The sequence below is a fragment of the Hyperolius riggenbachi genome, chromosome 2 (assembly GCF_040937935.1).
Source record: "Hyperolius riggenbachi isolate aHypRig1 chromosome 2, aHypRig1.pri, whole genome shotgun sequence".
Classification (NCBI taxonomy): domain Eukaryota; kingdom Metazoa; phylum Chordata; class Amphibia; order Anura; family Hyperoliidae; genus Hyperolius; species Hyperolius riggenbachi.
Genome location: NC_090647.1, coordinates 352,001,316 through 352,017,530, shown reverse-complemented (window position 1 = coordinate 352,017,530; position 16,215 = coordinate 352,001,316). Strand labels below are relative to the sequence as shown.

Genomic DNA, 16,215 nt, shown 5'->3' with positions numbered 1-16,215 from the left:
AGATCTGTAATCAAGCAGCCGTCCTGTTTCTCCACCCATGCGTCTAGGAAGCTAACCCTTCTATCATTACTCTCAATGGTTAATCTGATCTCAGGGCATGCCCTGTGGAGCTGTTCCACAAAGGTCTCAAGGCTCGAATGTGGCCCCACCCACAAGGAAAAAATGTAACCTATATAATGATGCCACAACAAAACGTTTACAAAAAGATGGATTTGAATAAACAAAAGCATCCTCGTAGAGGCCCATAAATAAATTAGCATAGGATGGGGCCGCATTCGAGCCCATCGCCGTACCTCTGCGCTGCATGTAAAAATTTTCACCAAAAAGAAAATAATTGTGCCTCAAAAGAATATCCAGCAACTTCATCAGAAAGTATCTTTGTTCCCTATCAAAATCTGTACTGATCTGCAGATAGTGTTCTATTGCTTCCAATCCACCATCATGGGGAATTGATGTATACAGACTGTTCATGTCCATTGTGACCAATAACGCCTCATCACCTAGGTCAGTGAACCTAGATATAACCTCCAAAAATTGTTGTGTATCTCTCAGGTATGAGTCCAGGGTCAGTACATTGCACCCAGGCCATATAGCAGCCACAGTTCCTATGCCCCTGGTTTCAGCAGAGCCCGTCAACATTTGGAGAATCTTGCAGGATTTCTTTCTTTTACAGAAAATAGTGCAACCATGCAATGCAAAAAGTTTTTTGAATGATAAAATGTGTTAGTACAAAAATTGGTTTTGAGTTGCAATGAACTTAATATCCTATATAATGCTTTTTCCTACTGCGCATGTGCAGCACGGACAGCTTTCGGGATGGGAGGTGGACGGGGCGAGGCAGACTTGCGCATGGGCAGACGTGTGCGTGCGTAGAGGGCGTGGTGCACGCGCACAGCGGGGACGCGCTGACATGCGGCCGGCAGTTGCGGGAGTGGAGGGGGGTTGTGAGAGTGGCCTAGAGCCCGTTTTTAAACAGGCTTAGGTCTTCTAGTAAGCAATAAGAACTAACAATATATTCGCTATCTATAAAAATCGTTTTAAAAATGATAGCTAAGTTCTTTTTAAGGGTTGTTTGAATTAGAGATTAAATTGTTTGTATAACTGTTAGAAAATGATGTTGCCTTTGCATGTTCTGAACATGGATTGTGTTCTTTTGCAGATTGACGTTGGGATGTAAAAAGAAGACTGCCAGCGGTAAGAAGCTGATTGTTTTCTGTAGCAACTATGTAGAACATTTCAGAATCAATTTATTTTATTGTAACATGAGCATGAGATGTTTCACCTATACATATAGAGTATGCTGTATACAAAGCAAAAATTGTCTTTTTGCAGTATGTTTTGTTGTAGAGTCCTCCAAGCTTAGTAGAGAATCAAAAGAAATGAAAGGAACCTACCATGCCTTTATCCCATTCATAGCAATGAGGCAAATACTGTAGCATTATGTGTTGGCACTTGAGAAATGGCTGTTTGCCTGAAACATTATAATATCTATAGCATTGTCACTTTGCCATTAGTGGAGATTCTCCTTTTCCAGCATTTGTTGAAACAAGACCTTTAGGCTCAAGACCTTTTATGAAAACACATTTGAAGACATCTGTAGATGGTAGACTGGACTTAAAAGCTTGAAAGTCTACCACCTGCATATGACAGTCTTATGTCCATGAGTACATTTAGCTCCTGTTAGTGTGATAAATGTAAACATGTATAAGTTAATAGGCAAGTGGCTTTGAGTGAAGAGAGGGCACTCCAAGCAATGAAACGCAGATAAGACTTTGAGCTGGGCATGGATTGCTGCATAGGCCACTAAGCATGGTTTAGCAAGGGCATCACTGATGGTGACAGTGCTGCTTCTTGTTGTATATCAGACCAAAAATGTGTGGATTGGTACTTGGGTCGGGTGCACCTTAAAAAGTGTATCTACTCAACAAATATGTACCATTAATGTAAAAAAATACAAACACATATTGGCTCTATAATTCACAATACATATATAACATAATAAACATAATCATCTTGCACAACATTTCAGGCTGCTTCTTGTTATTGTTAATTTATATATAATGACATCTGTGTTTTTTACGTAGAATCACACTGTTACTAAAATTGGGTTAAGGAGGTTTATGGGGGTCACTAATGATACAATTTGCTGAATGATCATTTACAAATGATTCTACGTATGAACGATTGGAAATTATCGTTTTTGACCACTAATCAATGGACCAAATCTAACCAATTTGATCAGATTAATGAAATCGATCCGATTTTCGGATCGATCCCACCAATCTGATCGAATTGGTTAGGAGATTCACTCCTCTCTCCAGCCATGCTTTGTTTCTGCTGATCAGTCTGACATTTATCTTCAAGGGTGTTTTGCCTGGCTTTATATTGTCCAGATGTATTTTGCTCATTGTGTTCTATGGAATTGTGTACCAGATATACAGTACATTATAATTATGAGGCATGAAGAAGGGTTCATCAACACGAAACAAGCCGGCATTGTCACCTTAAAAAATATATACAGTTTTATATTATTGCAAGTCCTGGGTGGGCCTGATTTGCCACATCGATATTGGTGGATGGATTATATTATTCGCAATGTAATTTTTGTACTTTTTTGAACATTGAATGTTTTTTCCAATTAGACAATATCCTCGTTAAAAAGTTGATGTGGAATACTTTGATCACCTGTGCGAATGTCTTAATTTTGTTTTAACAAATAATGCATTCCTGTTTGCCGGACGCTGGTACCACCAGGTGGCAGGGATGGCCATGGGGACGTGGTGGTGTGCTCCTATGCAAATCTCTTTTTGATGGCACCAGAGTAGTTTGCCGTTTACTCCAATCTGAATCTGTATCGGGGGTATGTCAAACAATGGTCAAGATATGTGAACGACGTCCAGGTGGTGTGGTTGGGGCAGCCCAGCAGTTTGCTGAATTTATGAATTATTTGAATTGCAGTACAGTCTATATACAGTTCACTTCTGAGATTAGTGACAATGATTGGAAACTGTGAGAAAATTGCTAGGGTGTGTATAAATTGACAATGTAACACACACAATACAATCTTTAGAAAGATTGAAGAAAAATTTCCAGCATTCCAGATCGATTAAAAAAACCAAAACAAAACCTGTAAACCGATCGGATTTTTTAGTCGATTAAAAAAAAAAGCTTCTGATTTTTTCGGGAGATCCGATCATATTTATTGAATTGCCGTAAAATCGGATCATTTAATTGTATCGTGTGTAGCCACTTTTAGGTGTATAAACGCAGTGGCGAAAACATTCTTGGTTAGGGGCTTGATTTCCTGTCAGAGCTTTTATTTGATGTATGTACTCTTTTGTCCTTGTGGACGTTACTACATAGGGAAAACAACTAGACCTATGTATGTAAAGGTCCAGAAACATATACATTCCATCAAGTCAAGGAAAGGCCGAACCCGTTTTATCAATCATATGGGAGAAATGCATGCGGCCAGAGGTAGCCATATTACTTTTGCTGGTTTTGAAAAGAGTGGAAATCCTCAGATGGGGAGGAGATAGGGAGACAATGCTATTAAAAAGGGAAACATGTATAATTCCAAAAACAGAAGCAATGGGCCCATTAAGCCTGCACAACAAAATTGAGTTATCATGTATACTTGACCTATAATTCCTGTGTAACTCTGTCTCTGAAAAAATACACTATTTGGCCTCGTTAACATCTAAAATCGAAATCCCTGAGGCCATCGATTTTCAATTTTGTGGGAGATTTTTTTTTCTCCTCCCAGCACTCGGGTGGGCACTGCGTTTTGTTTTTTAACCTCCCTAGCGTTTTGGACAAACTAAGCTCGTCCAGTGACGCCGAAGGGCACCATTCAGTCCCTGGTGGGCCGATTTGAATATTTTTTTTAAAACACGCAGCTAGCACTTTGCTAGCTGCGTGTTTCTCCGCTACCCGCCGCTACCCGCCGTGTAATAGGGCCCCCCCAAGGCCCTGTGCGCAGCCCGGCCAATCAGTGCCAGGCAGCACTGAGGGGTGGATCGGGACTCCCTATGACGTCACAACATCGATGACGTCATCCCGTTCGTCGCCATGGCGATGAAGAAAGCCCTGAAGGAAATCTGTTCAGAATGGTATTTCCTGATGGGCATGATCCCCGGTGGCGATCGGAAAGGGTGGGTGGGAATCGGCAGGGAGGGGGTGTCACAGGAGCCCTAGTGGTCGGAACGCGAAATGCCTTCCAAACGGTGCCAGCGCACGGATCGTGCAAACTCTGGTCGCAGTCAATGCGTAGGAACCGTTGGGAATTGGCTGCAGACAAACCAGAGGGGAGCCTGTGAGGTACGGTAATTACAACTTACACATGATTTCAGGGTATAACTGCCACCACCACTGGTATGGGCCAGTGGACCCGACTGACTGACTAGTCCTGCGAATAAAAAACGGTTAAACACACTCTATTCTGTCTAGATATCAACAATAGCAGTAGCGTCTCTCCAGAGACCTGGGATCAGTTTCTGTATATGTCTGAAAAGCAGGGTAGCGGACAGTGAATGACTTTGATAAAGTCTTTTATTCACGGCAATATAAATAATTAATATATACAGACAATTATTAAAATCAACAATTATTAAAACAGTAATAGCCAGTGTGAAAAATAAGAGAAAGGGAGAAAAAATACTTAGTTCCTGGAAAGATGTCCTTTTTGTGGGAAGAATCATTAAGTCCTTGGTAAAATAGTTTCAAGTTCCGCAGAGTTCTTTGTTTCAGAGCAAAATTAAAAGTTCAGCAAGATGGCCGCCAACCATGTGTCCTCTGGCTGGCAGCAGACAGATCTCATACAGATGGAATGTGGAGGACTTAGGGAAGAGCCCCTCGCATATGCTTTTGATGAAGCTGGTTTGGGGGTGTGGCAATGCCGGCCCCTCTGAATTACCAACCAATGACAGTTCATTTCCTCTGAGAGATTTTAGGTTTTAAACTTACAAACTGCCGTAACTCACAAACGATACACGTCATATTCAGGTGGATAACAGATTCATACTGGTCAGAAAATACAGATCAATATGACATCAGACATGGCTAGTGCAGCGGACCCAGTTCTTGAGAAGGGTCATACCTCAATAACCGGACGGGCTATCACAATGAGTAAGACTATATGAATTTCATAGCTGTGTGATGTATGGTTGCCATAGAATCGACAAGAAACCATACCTCATATGCATTCAGATAGCCCGTGATCGGTGCCGGATAGTCTGGAGTGAAAGCAGGTTTTGAATAGCCCCCTGCTGGGATTAGCTTCCTTGCTCTCCCTGTTATGAAAGGCTTACCAAATGGAGGTAATTAAGAATAAACATCCTCCTGGACACAGGCCTGGCCCCGGCTAATTAACACATCAAAAGACATACTGCACCTAAATTAGGGGCAGAGGAGAAAACTTGTATTTTAAAAAAGCCAGGAATGTCAGTTGTGTTCGCTGCAATGACCAGCAGATCTGACCAAGAAATCGGAGAAACTGACGGCGAATCTTCCAGATTCGCCTACATTCCTCCCGGCTGTTCCGTGACAGCTGGGAGAAAGGGAAACTCCAGGTTGCTACAGGTAGCCCCTACACAACCAATCCAGATTCTATTGATCTGAATCGCAATCGATGCAGAGAATCGAGCGCGATCACTTTTTCTTCACAGGCGGTTCCAGGACGCGTCGGCGGCCCCGCAACCGTCCGTGACAGCCCTTCCTCTTGTCGGCGGCTTAGGCACACATCCGCAAGATGTGTGGCGGCGCCGCTAACCTGGCTGACGGGTCTCGGGTTGCCAGTAGGGCGGGAAAACCCATTGGAGCCTGTGGCTCGGTTCCCCTGGACAGGTCGCGGTCCGCTACCCTCAGGCTTGACCCGACATGGACCGTTCTAGACAGGGCATTTGCGCCACTGCGGTCGGATGTGGTGTCTGCCAGGACTGCTGTCAACGGGCAGTAGGTTGGTTAAGTCAACAGCCAGCCCACGCAGGTTTTCCCTGCTAAGTGGCTGTGGACCTAAGGGAACGCCGCGGGAATCCCTGGACCTTCCCAGCTCCTGACAGACGGCACATGCTTTGCAGTAGTTTGCTACATCGCTGTTCATCCTTGGTCAATAAAACTTTTTCCGAATACAGGCAAGTGTCTTGGGAACACCAGAGTGTCCTGTCAGGGAATTATCATGTGTGGATTTCAGCACATGTCCCCTGAACGCACTCGGGACCACAAGCCATTTGGTATTCGCCTGCGGCTTACCTGTAGGGGGCTGTACAGACTCGCTGTAAAGTCTCCCACCTTCCCAGTACACCTTGAAAGCGGCCCCGTCTGCGAGGGGCTCAGAGGCTTGCTGCCTGGGCACCTCCAGGCTTGGGTCCCTTTGTAGTGCTGCTGTGAATAAGCTTTCAGTTTCAGCCAACTGGCTCATGTCACACGTGGCCAGCGGCTGAAAGGTCTCATCCCTATGGTCAGAGGAGGGGGAGGAGGCCGGAACCCCCTCCACCTGTTCTGAGCTCAGGTTCTGAGCAGTACAGCGGTGCGGTACTGATAGCACAGGTATACCTTCAGAATGGCACAGACTGGCATTACTCACATCATCGTTGCATGTATCAATGACAGTGACAGGCATAGACACGTTTCCATTACAGACAGTTGGTACATTAAACACAGGTACAGTTACATCATCACGACAGACAGTTCGTACATCAAACTCAGGTGCCTTTGAAGCAGGCACTATTGAACCTGGTACCCTTGAACTGGGCACATTCAACCCACCTCCCCCTGGTGCTCCCCCAAGTGTATAAAGTACCTGGTGGTGGGTGGAGAGTCCGTCTCCGTCCGTGAGCGACAAAGGCGGTCGTGGCAGATTCGTAGTAGGACACAAGCTTGCCCAAATCAGTCCCCAGCAACACAGGGACTGGGAGATCCTTCACAACCCCAACAACCCTTTCTTGGACTCCCACCCCCCAGTCGATCTTCACTCTCGCGTGGGCTAGGTGTAAAAGGGTGCCCTCTACTCCAGTAAGGGCAAGGGATCGGCTGGAGCTGATGCTCTCCTTTGGCACAAGGTGGGAGTGAACTAACGTGATGTCAGCGCCAGTGTCTCGGAATCCGGTGACAACTTTGCCGTTCACTCTAACAAGTTGCTGCTGGTCGGTTCGGTCGCGGATTTCCTTTCCGCGGGCAAACAGAACAAAATCTGATGGTCCAGGCTGTGGTTCGCTGGCGGGTTGCCTCTGCTGTGGGTTAGGTACAGGGGATACAGGTGCTGCAGGTGCTGGTGGTGTCTGTCTCCTCTCCGGACAGTCGAATTTCATGTGTCCGGGCTGGCGGCAGTAGTGACAGGTGACCTCTCCAGGGGCTGCAGGCCTGGGTGCAGCAGCTGCGCTGGGTGGCATCTGTGGCTGACGGCTCACAGGGGCAGGAGAGTCTGCCGGGGTATTGGGCTGACCTCCTCTCCAGCTGGATGGGACAGTTCTGCGTGTATCAGACACCCGGGTAGTTGCAAAGGTCTCAGCGAGGTCTGCAGCGACAGTTGCTGACGCAGGCTTGCGCTCCAGCACAAACTGGCGTACATCAGCAGGGCAAATGTTCAGAAATTGTTCTAGGACTATCAAGTCCTCCAGGACACCATAAGACCCTTTGGTGAGGCCTAGAGTCCACTGGCGGAGTGTGGTGAGGAAGCTGCTGACCACATCTCGGTACGAATCAGTAGACTTTTTCTGCCAGGCCCTGAACTTTCTGCAATAGGCTTCTGGCGTCAGCTGGTATTTAGTAATGATAGCGTCCTTTATAGCAGCATAATCATTATACTTTTCCGCAGGTAACTCTGCAAAAGCATCAAGCGCTTTGTAGTGCAGCAAAGGTGTCAGATGTCTGGCCCACTGGTCTTGGTACAGACGATACTGATGGCACGCTTTTTCAAAAGAGCGCAAAAACAAGTCAATTTCTGTGTTTTTTTCAATATTAGCAAATTTAAAATTTGCACTTACGGGTGATGCAGCTCCTTCAGCAGGGAGGCTGGGCGAAGAACTCCGGCTGGCCTGTTGCACTTTTGCCATGTTTAGCTCATGCTGTCGTTGGCGCTCCCGTTCTCGCTCAGCGGCATCCCTCTCCGCGTGACGTTCTGCAGATTGGCGTTCCTCTCGCTTTAGCTCCGCCATGTACTGCAGGTACTTGTCCAGGTCAGTCTCCATCAGCTGTCATAATGCCTGCTGCATTACCGGGTCAGCACCCATGGACAGTCCAGTACTGGCCAGTTCCGGGCGAGTACTTTCAGAAACTCTGAGATTGGGGACCAGACTGACAGTCTCCGGCGTAGCCGTTAATGCAGGGCCCTCAGGATGCACAACCTCTGTACGGTCAGGATTCTCAGTCTCTGGTTCCCCTCGATTTGAGTCAGATGGGCTGGTATCCACTTCCGCGGACCCTCCCAGCTCCCGCAGTTGCTGGGTATCCCATTGAAACAAGTCCGTTACCAGGTCCTGGTGTTTCTTGCGGCCAACATCAATGCCTCTCTCTTGGCAAAGATTTTGCAGGTCTGCCAGGCACATTTTCTTGTAGTTCCCGGACATTTCCACACCAAATAAAATAAAACTTTTGGGGAGGGGTACTGGCTACACAGTCTCTCTGTATATATAAAAAATATATTGCCTTCCAGCTACACCAACGAATTAGTTCGTTTCTTGATAGCGCTAGCGCTATCTTAGATACTTTCAGCACAACACAGATCCCAACCACTGCCAAACACTGTCACAGGAGCCCTAGTGGTCGGAACGCGAAATGCCTTCCAAACGGTGCCAGCGCACGGATCGTGCAAACTCTGGTCGCAGTCAATGCGTAGGAACCGTTGGGAATTGGCTGCAGACAAACCAGAGGGGAGCCTGTGAGGTACGGTAATTACAACTTACACACGATTTCAGGGTATAACTGCCACCACCACTGGTATGGGCCAGTGGACCCGACTGACTGACTAGTCCTGCGAATAAAAAACGGTTAAACACACTCTATTCTGTCTAGATATCAACAATAGTAGTAGCGTCTCTCCAGAGACCTGGGATCAGTTTCTGTGTATGGCTGAAAAGCAGGGTAGCGGACAGTGAATGACTTTGATAAAGTCTTTTATTCACGGCAATATAAATATTTAATATATACAGACAATTATTAAAATCAACAATTATTAAAACAGTAATAGCCAGTGTGAAAAATAAGAGAAAGGAAGAAAACATACTAAGTTCCTGGAAAGATGTCCTTTTTGTGGGAAGAATCATAAAGTCCTTGGTAAAATAGTTTCAAGTTCCGCAAAGTTCTTTGTTTCAGAGCAAAATTAAAAGTTCAGCAAGATGGCCGCCAACCATGTGTCCTCTGGCTGGCAGTAGACAGATCTCATACAGATGGAATGTAGAGGACTTAGGGAAGAGCCCCTCGCATATGCTTTTGATGAAGCTGGTTTGGGGGTGTGGCAATGCCAGCCCCTCTGAATTACCAACCAATGACAGTTCATTTCCTCTGAGAGATTTTAGGTTTTAAACTTACAAACTGCCGTAACTCTCAAACGATACACGTCATATTCAGGTGGATAACAGATTCATACTTGTGAGAAAATACAGATTAATATGACATCAGACATGGCTAGTGCAGCAGACCCAGTTCTTGAGAAGGGTCATACCTCAATAACCGGACGGGCTATCACAATGAATTTCATATCAGCACAATGGCCAGATTTTACCGAGCAAGACTATATGAATTTCATAGCTGTGCGATGTATGGTTGCCATAGGTTGCCATAAAATCGACAAGAAACAATACCTCATATGCATTCAGATGGCCCGTGATCGGTGCCGGATAGTCTGGAGTGAAAGAAGGTTTTGAATAGCCCCCTGCTGGGATTAGCTTCCTTGCTCTCCCTGTTATGAAAGGCTCACCAAATGGAGGTAATTGAGAATAAACATCCTCCTGGACACAGGCCTGGCCCCGGCTAATTAACACATCAAAAGACATCCTGCACCTAAATTAGGGGCAGAGGAGAAAACTTGTATTTTAAAAAAGCCAGGAATGTCAGTTGTGTTCGCTGCAATGACCAGCAGATCTGACCAAGAAATCGGAGAAACCGACGGCGAATCTTCCAGATTCTCCTACGTTCCTCCCGGCTGTTCCGTGACAGCTGGGAGAAAGGGAAACTCCAGGTTGCTACAGGTAGCCCCTACACAACCAATCCAGATTCTATTGATCTGAATCGCACTCGATGCAGAGAATCGAGCGCGATCGCTTTTTCTTCACGGGCGGTTCCAGGACGCGTCGGTGGCCCCGCAACCGTCTGTGACGGGGGGGGGGGTATCATGTAGCTAGCGCTAGGCTTAAATAGGTTTAAAAAAACATACGCGGCCGTGCGGCTGCGCAGAATCAGAACGCCAGGGAGGCTAAAGTCCTTTTCTAAGCACTTTTGCAGAGTGATTGCATTTTTTCACTCTCTGACGCAAGTTAGGAAGTGAACTCTTTGATCCGGAAAATAATAAATACAATGATTGTCCCGACCTCTGTATGGATTCAGGGGTTTTCTTCCCCCACCCCCACCCCTCTCTACATGGGACATGTGCGCAACCCAGCTCCAGGGCAGTGTCCACTCAATAAAGACATTGACTATTTGAGTTTCTATAATTTGGTTAGCTCATTATTTCCACAATGTTGAATTAATGTTGACAAGGTGTGGTAATGAAGCTGATTAAGTACAACGCAGAGGACTTCTGTTACTACAATTTCCACCATAGGTCTAATAATACCCCCTTACAAAAGAGAGGGGGAATCTTTGAGCCCCGGAGAGGATGGGATAGTCAGGCTCAGTGTGCCCCCAGCAGTCCCTATTCTAACTCAACTTGGTTCCTACTGCCTCCCCCCTCCTTTGTTTACTGTTACTTTTAAGTAGGTAAATCTGTGAACTCATACTGTTCACTGTTTCAAATAATAGTTATTTGCATCGCTAATGTGTTTCTTCAATAGTTAGGTTGCTGGAGTGTAAGGGGGAGAGATCCGAAGTGTCATAGGCCGTATGTATTACTATGGTTGCCTGCTATTGCAGAATGCTACTGTAACATACTGTATGTTTGCATGCAGTTCACATGATGCTGTACACAATCCGGAGATGGCTTGCTTACAGTTCTCCACCCCCCTTCCCTTTTTTCTCCTCCACTCTAGCCCCAGCGTTTTCACTGAGAGCTTCAATCACTGGAGCAACGCGGCCGCCAGAAGAGGCGGGGCTTTGTCCCATCTTATGCTGGGCGGCTAAACCTCTCACTTGTGTCAGACCACAGCATAACCAAGCATCTTTTGTGATGCAAAACGGCCATTGCAGGTTGGATCAGTGCCCACAACCCACCTGCACTGCCATGTCAGTTAACTTTGCAGATGCTAGTATGATTACATAACCAGACCATCACAAGCACATCCATTTCTGTACTGATGCAAGTTGGAACACTTCAATAAAAACTGTGCATTGCAGATGGTGCCCATTCTCTGCCTTCTGTTTTTGATTACAATCCTTTGATTTAATTGTTACATTTAGTCTTTCTAGAAGTTCACCATCCTAGCATGGTAGAAGGCATTGGGTGGAACTGTCACAATACACATCCCAGTGCAGTAATATGTTTATATTTCTGGTTCCTTTATTGTGAACTGGAGGACTGGGTCCTATCATTGTCTCTACTCCTGATTACATTTATTCCCTGAATTAACGCTCTTGATGCTCTTGTCTTTCTTTAGGGTTCATTGTGGAAGTTGAAAGGCAGCTCACTTATCCTACATTCTGAGAAGCAGAATGAAGTCTCATCTTGGCCTAAGGTCATGCTCTATTGTACTTCTCCTCCAGCTGGCTTGTGCCATTGATGTCCCTTTAGATCGTAAGTGACAAAAACAGAACTCTGTAGAGATGCTAATGTGATAATTGTCTATGTTTAATGTTTTCACTGTTTTTGGTTTGTTCATTTGAGGCATTTATATTTTGAGTAATACATATTTATAGGTGTTTATGTAGCAATGCAGGTTTTATCTGCCTAATAAGATTGTACATCGATGCATATTTTGAACAAAGCATTTTATGCACAGAGAGATGTCACCATGGCAGCAGTATTGAGATAAAAGTAACTGCCTCTCTCTAGTGATATTTTGTAGATGTTTATGTATTAACAGCTTTTTTTCCCACAGACCAGAAAGGAAAATTGCGTTAGGGCAGGCATTGTGCCAAGCCAGGAAAAGTTGACATGATAACAGGCCAAGGATTAATGCACAGTGAATTACTCCCTGAGGCATTACTGTTGAGCAATACAGTTATCTAATACTAAATTTACAGCTTAGTTTATTTTGTATTTCACAACTCAAGTTATGTACATTTAGTATTTTCCTCTCAGTAGAGCTTGAAGTCCTATTTCACAACAACACTAACTTGAATTTACAGATATTTGACTTTACTCCAGATGTCTCTCTGTAGACTGATTCTAGGACTTGAAGTGTATTGTCTGATTGTTCATTGTATCACTTGAAACAGGTTTAAAGGACACCCGAAGCGAAAATCAACTAATCAACTAATGAAACAAACAATTGTATCTATCTTCCTTCTCCTAAAAATGATTTTTAAGTCATTTCACAGTTTTATTTTATGTTTAAATCTACTTTTTAAGTTTTAACTGTTTTTGCTCAATGACACACTCATTGAAGAATGCCATAGCTAAAATATATGAACTATTGACTCTTCTTATCTCTTTCCTGCTCTCAGAAGCCATTTTCTGCTAGGAAAGTGTTTTATAGTTGGAATTTCTTATCAGTGAGGGTCACACTGTAGTCACTTCCTGTCTGAGTCAGGACACTGATAATTAACTATTGCAGGCAGAGAAAGAAAAAAAGGAACACAGCATAGTTATTAGTGCTTGTCTATCTCATCATGTCACACATCACTTCGGGTATCTTTTAAAGCAATACTGAAGCAGTGCAAAACAAACAAACAAACAATAGTGAGTGAGATACTCAGCTATGAAGAGGGAAGGCTCTGGATACCATAGAGCCTTTCCGGTCGCTAATCCATGCAACTCGTTCATGTGCTATCCTCCGGTGAAGTTCTGCCCCTTTGGGACTCAGTCTTGCAAAGTACTCACGTCCCAGAGTGCTTCCAAATATGGGCAAGTCTGAACTATGCTTGCACGAGCCCAAACTCATGCATACACAGTACGGATTTGCTTATTTTTGGAAGTATTTGTGGACACAAGTCCACCTGAAGACTGCCTGAAGAGGGCCAAAGATATATTCTACAAAGCTGGTTGAAAAATGTCACCAGGGCCTCGGTCTGGAGCAGCGACACAGAGCGAGGACTGGGAAGGCTTTGTGGGATCCAGAGCCTTTCCCTCGCCTTAGGTGAGTAGCTCACCATTTTTTTTTTCTGCTGCTTCAGTACTTCTTTAACGTTCATATTTTGTTCTCTCTTACATTGGTTATGTTCTGTTATATGTTGGTAGAAGTGAAAAAGCAGATTTACCATGATGAGGTGTAAAGAAAATTGAAGCAACAATAGAGCAGTTATTTTGAAGGCTTTTTAACACCTTTCTTCAGCAAATTGCATAACATATCAGCTGCTGCTTCACTATTATTATTATTTTTATTTATATAGTGCCAACTACTTCCATAGTGCTGTACAGTGTACAAAAACCTACAATGATAGGAGGCATAGATACATGAGCAGTTCAACATACTGTATGTACAATCAGGACAACCAGTGGTACAGATACATACAATTGATGTCTAGCTTGAAAAACAGCAATATTGATGGATGATCATAAAATGCGCAAAAACAGGAAACACGAGGGAGAGATCCCTGACCTTGCAATCTTACAATCTAGACGGTAGTGAGGTGGAGACACTGGGGAAGTAAACAAAGGGGTTAGAAAATTAAGCAGTGAGCTTTAAATGATAGCTATAGCAAATTATAGGCTTGCTTGAACAGGTGAGCCTTGAGGGCATGTTTGAAAATTTCCAGGCTTGCAGCAAAACAGACAGGGTGTGGGATAGAGTTCCAAAGGAGAAGTGACACTCCTGAGAAGTCCTGAATGCAATAGTGAGAGGAGTTGACAAAGCTGAACGACAAAAGGATCTCTTAGAAACAGGAAAGGTTCTGGAAGGGATGATATCTGGAGATAAATAAGGAAATGTATGGAGATTATAGCCTATGTATAACTTTGAATTATATTGTTAAGAGTTTAAACTGGATCATTTGGGTGATTAGCAGCCTATGAAGGGATTGGCAAAGAGAGGCGGCATCAGAGGAGCGAGAGGAGAGGTGGATGAGACATGCAGCAGAGTTCAGTAGGGCCTGAAGAGGTGACAGTCTTTTTTTGGTAGGCCACAGAGTAGGGTGTTACAGTAATCAAGTTGGGAAATGATTAGAGCATATACAAGCATTTTAGTGGCCTCTTGTGTAAGAAAGAGAAGAATTCTGGAGATATTTTTAAGATGGGAGTAGCAGGAGGTTGTTCATTTATTAATATGTGGTTTAAATGCAAGCGTAGACTCCAGAGTTACCCCCAGACAGTGAGCTTTAGGAGTTGAGGTTATTGGGTAATTTTCTGTATTAATGGTAACTAAAGGTGGGGGAGCAGAGAGAGAAGGAGGAAATATCACAATCTCTGTTTTGCTCTTGTTAAGTTTGAGGAAATGGGATGACATGAATGCAGAGACAGCAGTCAGAAGGTCAAGAATTCAAGATAATAGTGTAGAGAGATCAGGAGCTGAGAGTTTGATTTGAGTGTCATCAGGGTAGAGGAAATACTGGAAACCAAAAGAGTGTACTAATTGTCCCAGGTTATGAGTATAGATGGAGAAGAGAAGAGGTCCTAGAACAGAGCCTTGTGGTGTACCAACAGATAGCGGGTGTGAAGAGAAGTTAGTGTAGGAATAGGAGACATTGAAATGTTTCCAGACATGTAGGAGCTAATCCAAGAATGTGCTAGGCCCTTGACACCCAGTGACAAGAGTGTCTGGAGAAGCAGAGAGTGATCAACAGTGTTAAAGGCGGAGAAAAGGTCGAAGAGTATTAATGAAGAAAATTGGCCTTTTGTTTTTGCAATGAGGAGGTTGTTTGCAACTTTGGTGAGAACTGTTTCTTTGGAATGGTGAGATCAGAAGCCAGATTGGAGATGGTCTATCAAGGAGTTAGTAGACAGGTAGTCAGACAGTTCTGAATAGATGTGTCATTCCAGAAGTTTGGATGCACAGGGAAGAAGTGAGACTGGATGATAGAGAGGAGTGTAAAGTCCAAAGAAGGTTTATTTTTTAATAGAAGTGATATGATTGCTTGTTTAAATAAGGAAGGGAAAATGCCAGAGATGGAGAAGTTGAAAATAGTTGTTAGAGCACAGATGAAGGAGCTGGGGTACAAAATAAGAGGGAATATGGTCCAGAACACAGGTAGTGAGACGAACTTTAGAGATTAGTGAAGAAAGATGTGTTCAGTTAAAGCAGCAAAAGCCGTTAGAGAGGGGGAGGTCAGAGGGAGTGACTGCCAGGTAGAGAGGGGGAGGGATAGTGTATTTGTGATGTTTTCAGGTGGTTCTGCCAACATGAACACATTGCAAAAGCAATCCATCTTTCTGTGGTATTATGCTTGTGGTAGCTCTTTATTTATTTAAGAATAATGCTGGTCTGCGCTTACACCATATGTCAGTATACTGGAATTTATTGTGATGGACTGTAGCAAAAGTAGGAGTAAAATTTATAGTCATAGAAGCAGAAAGACAAATACATTGCCAAATCAAATAAAAACAAGTTGCCTCAATAGGTTTCAAAGATTCCTTGTAGTACTTACTGCCACATTATAAGAGGGAAAAACTCTAACATTAACAATTTGTAGCAAACTCCCAAGAGCAGTGATATACTGAGAGATTCTGAAAGCTGCTATTGCTTACGTAATTCTGAAAAACATGCCATGTACAAGACTGTCTTACTGACCTTCTGGCTTCATTAGTTTCTGAGTCATAACCCTACCACAGGCATGTAGCCAGCTGAGCCGAAGTTAGGACAGCTCATCTGAGTACTTGCTTTTCGTCAATTTAAAAATCTTTAACTATACAAGATTATCATATTTTCTAAGCGGATACTTTTTTTTTTATAATGAAATCACCAATGGCAACATTATGAGCATTTTAGTGTAGGAGAGATGTTGTTGTTTTTATACAGTGAGGAAAAGTAGTAT

The 16,215-nt window shown here is 44.0% G+C and overlaps 1 protein-coding gene across 19 annotated transcripts in view; it reads left to right on the top strand.

Annotated features, from left to right (window-relative positions):
• The window catches only part of NFASC (neurofascin), a 269,129-nt gene that overhangs the window by 123,212 nt on the left and 129,702 nt on the right, over window positions 1-16,215 (top strand). For all 19 annotated transcript variants that reach the window (XM_068269594.1, XM_068269595.1, XM_068269606.1 and 16 more), the window contains exons 2-3: window positions 1,160-1,194; window positions 11,745-11,881. In XM_068269594.1, the coding sequence (XP_068125695.1) occupies window positions 11,800-11,881 (82 nt within the window). In that variant the 5' untranslated portion in view covers window positions 1,160-1,194; window positions 11,745-11,799. The remainder of the gene's footprint in view (window positions 1-1,159; window positions 1,195-11,744; window positions 11,882-16,215) is intronic.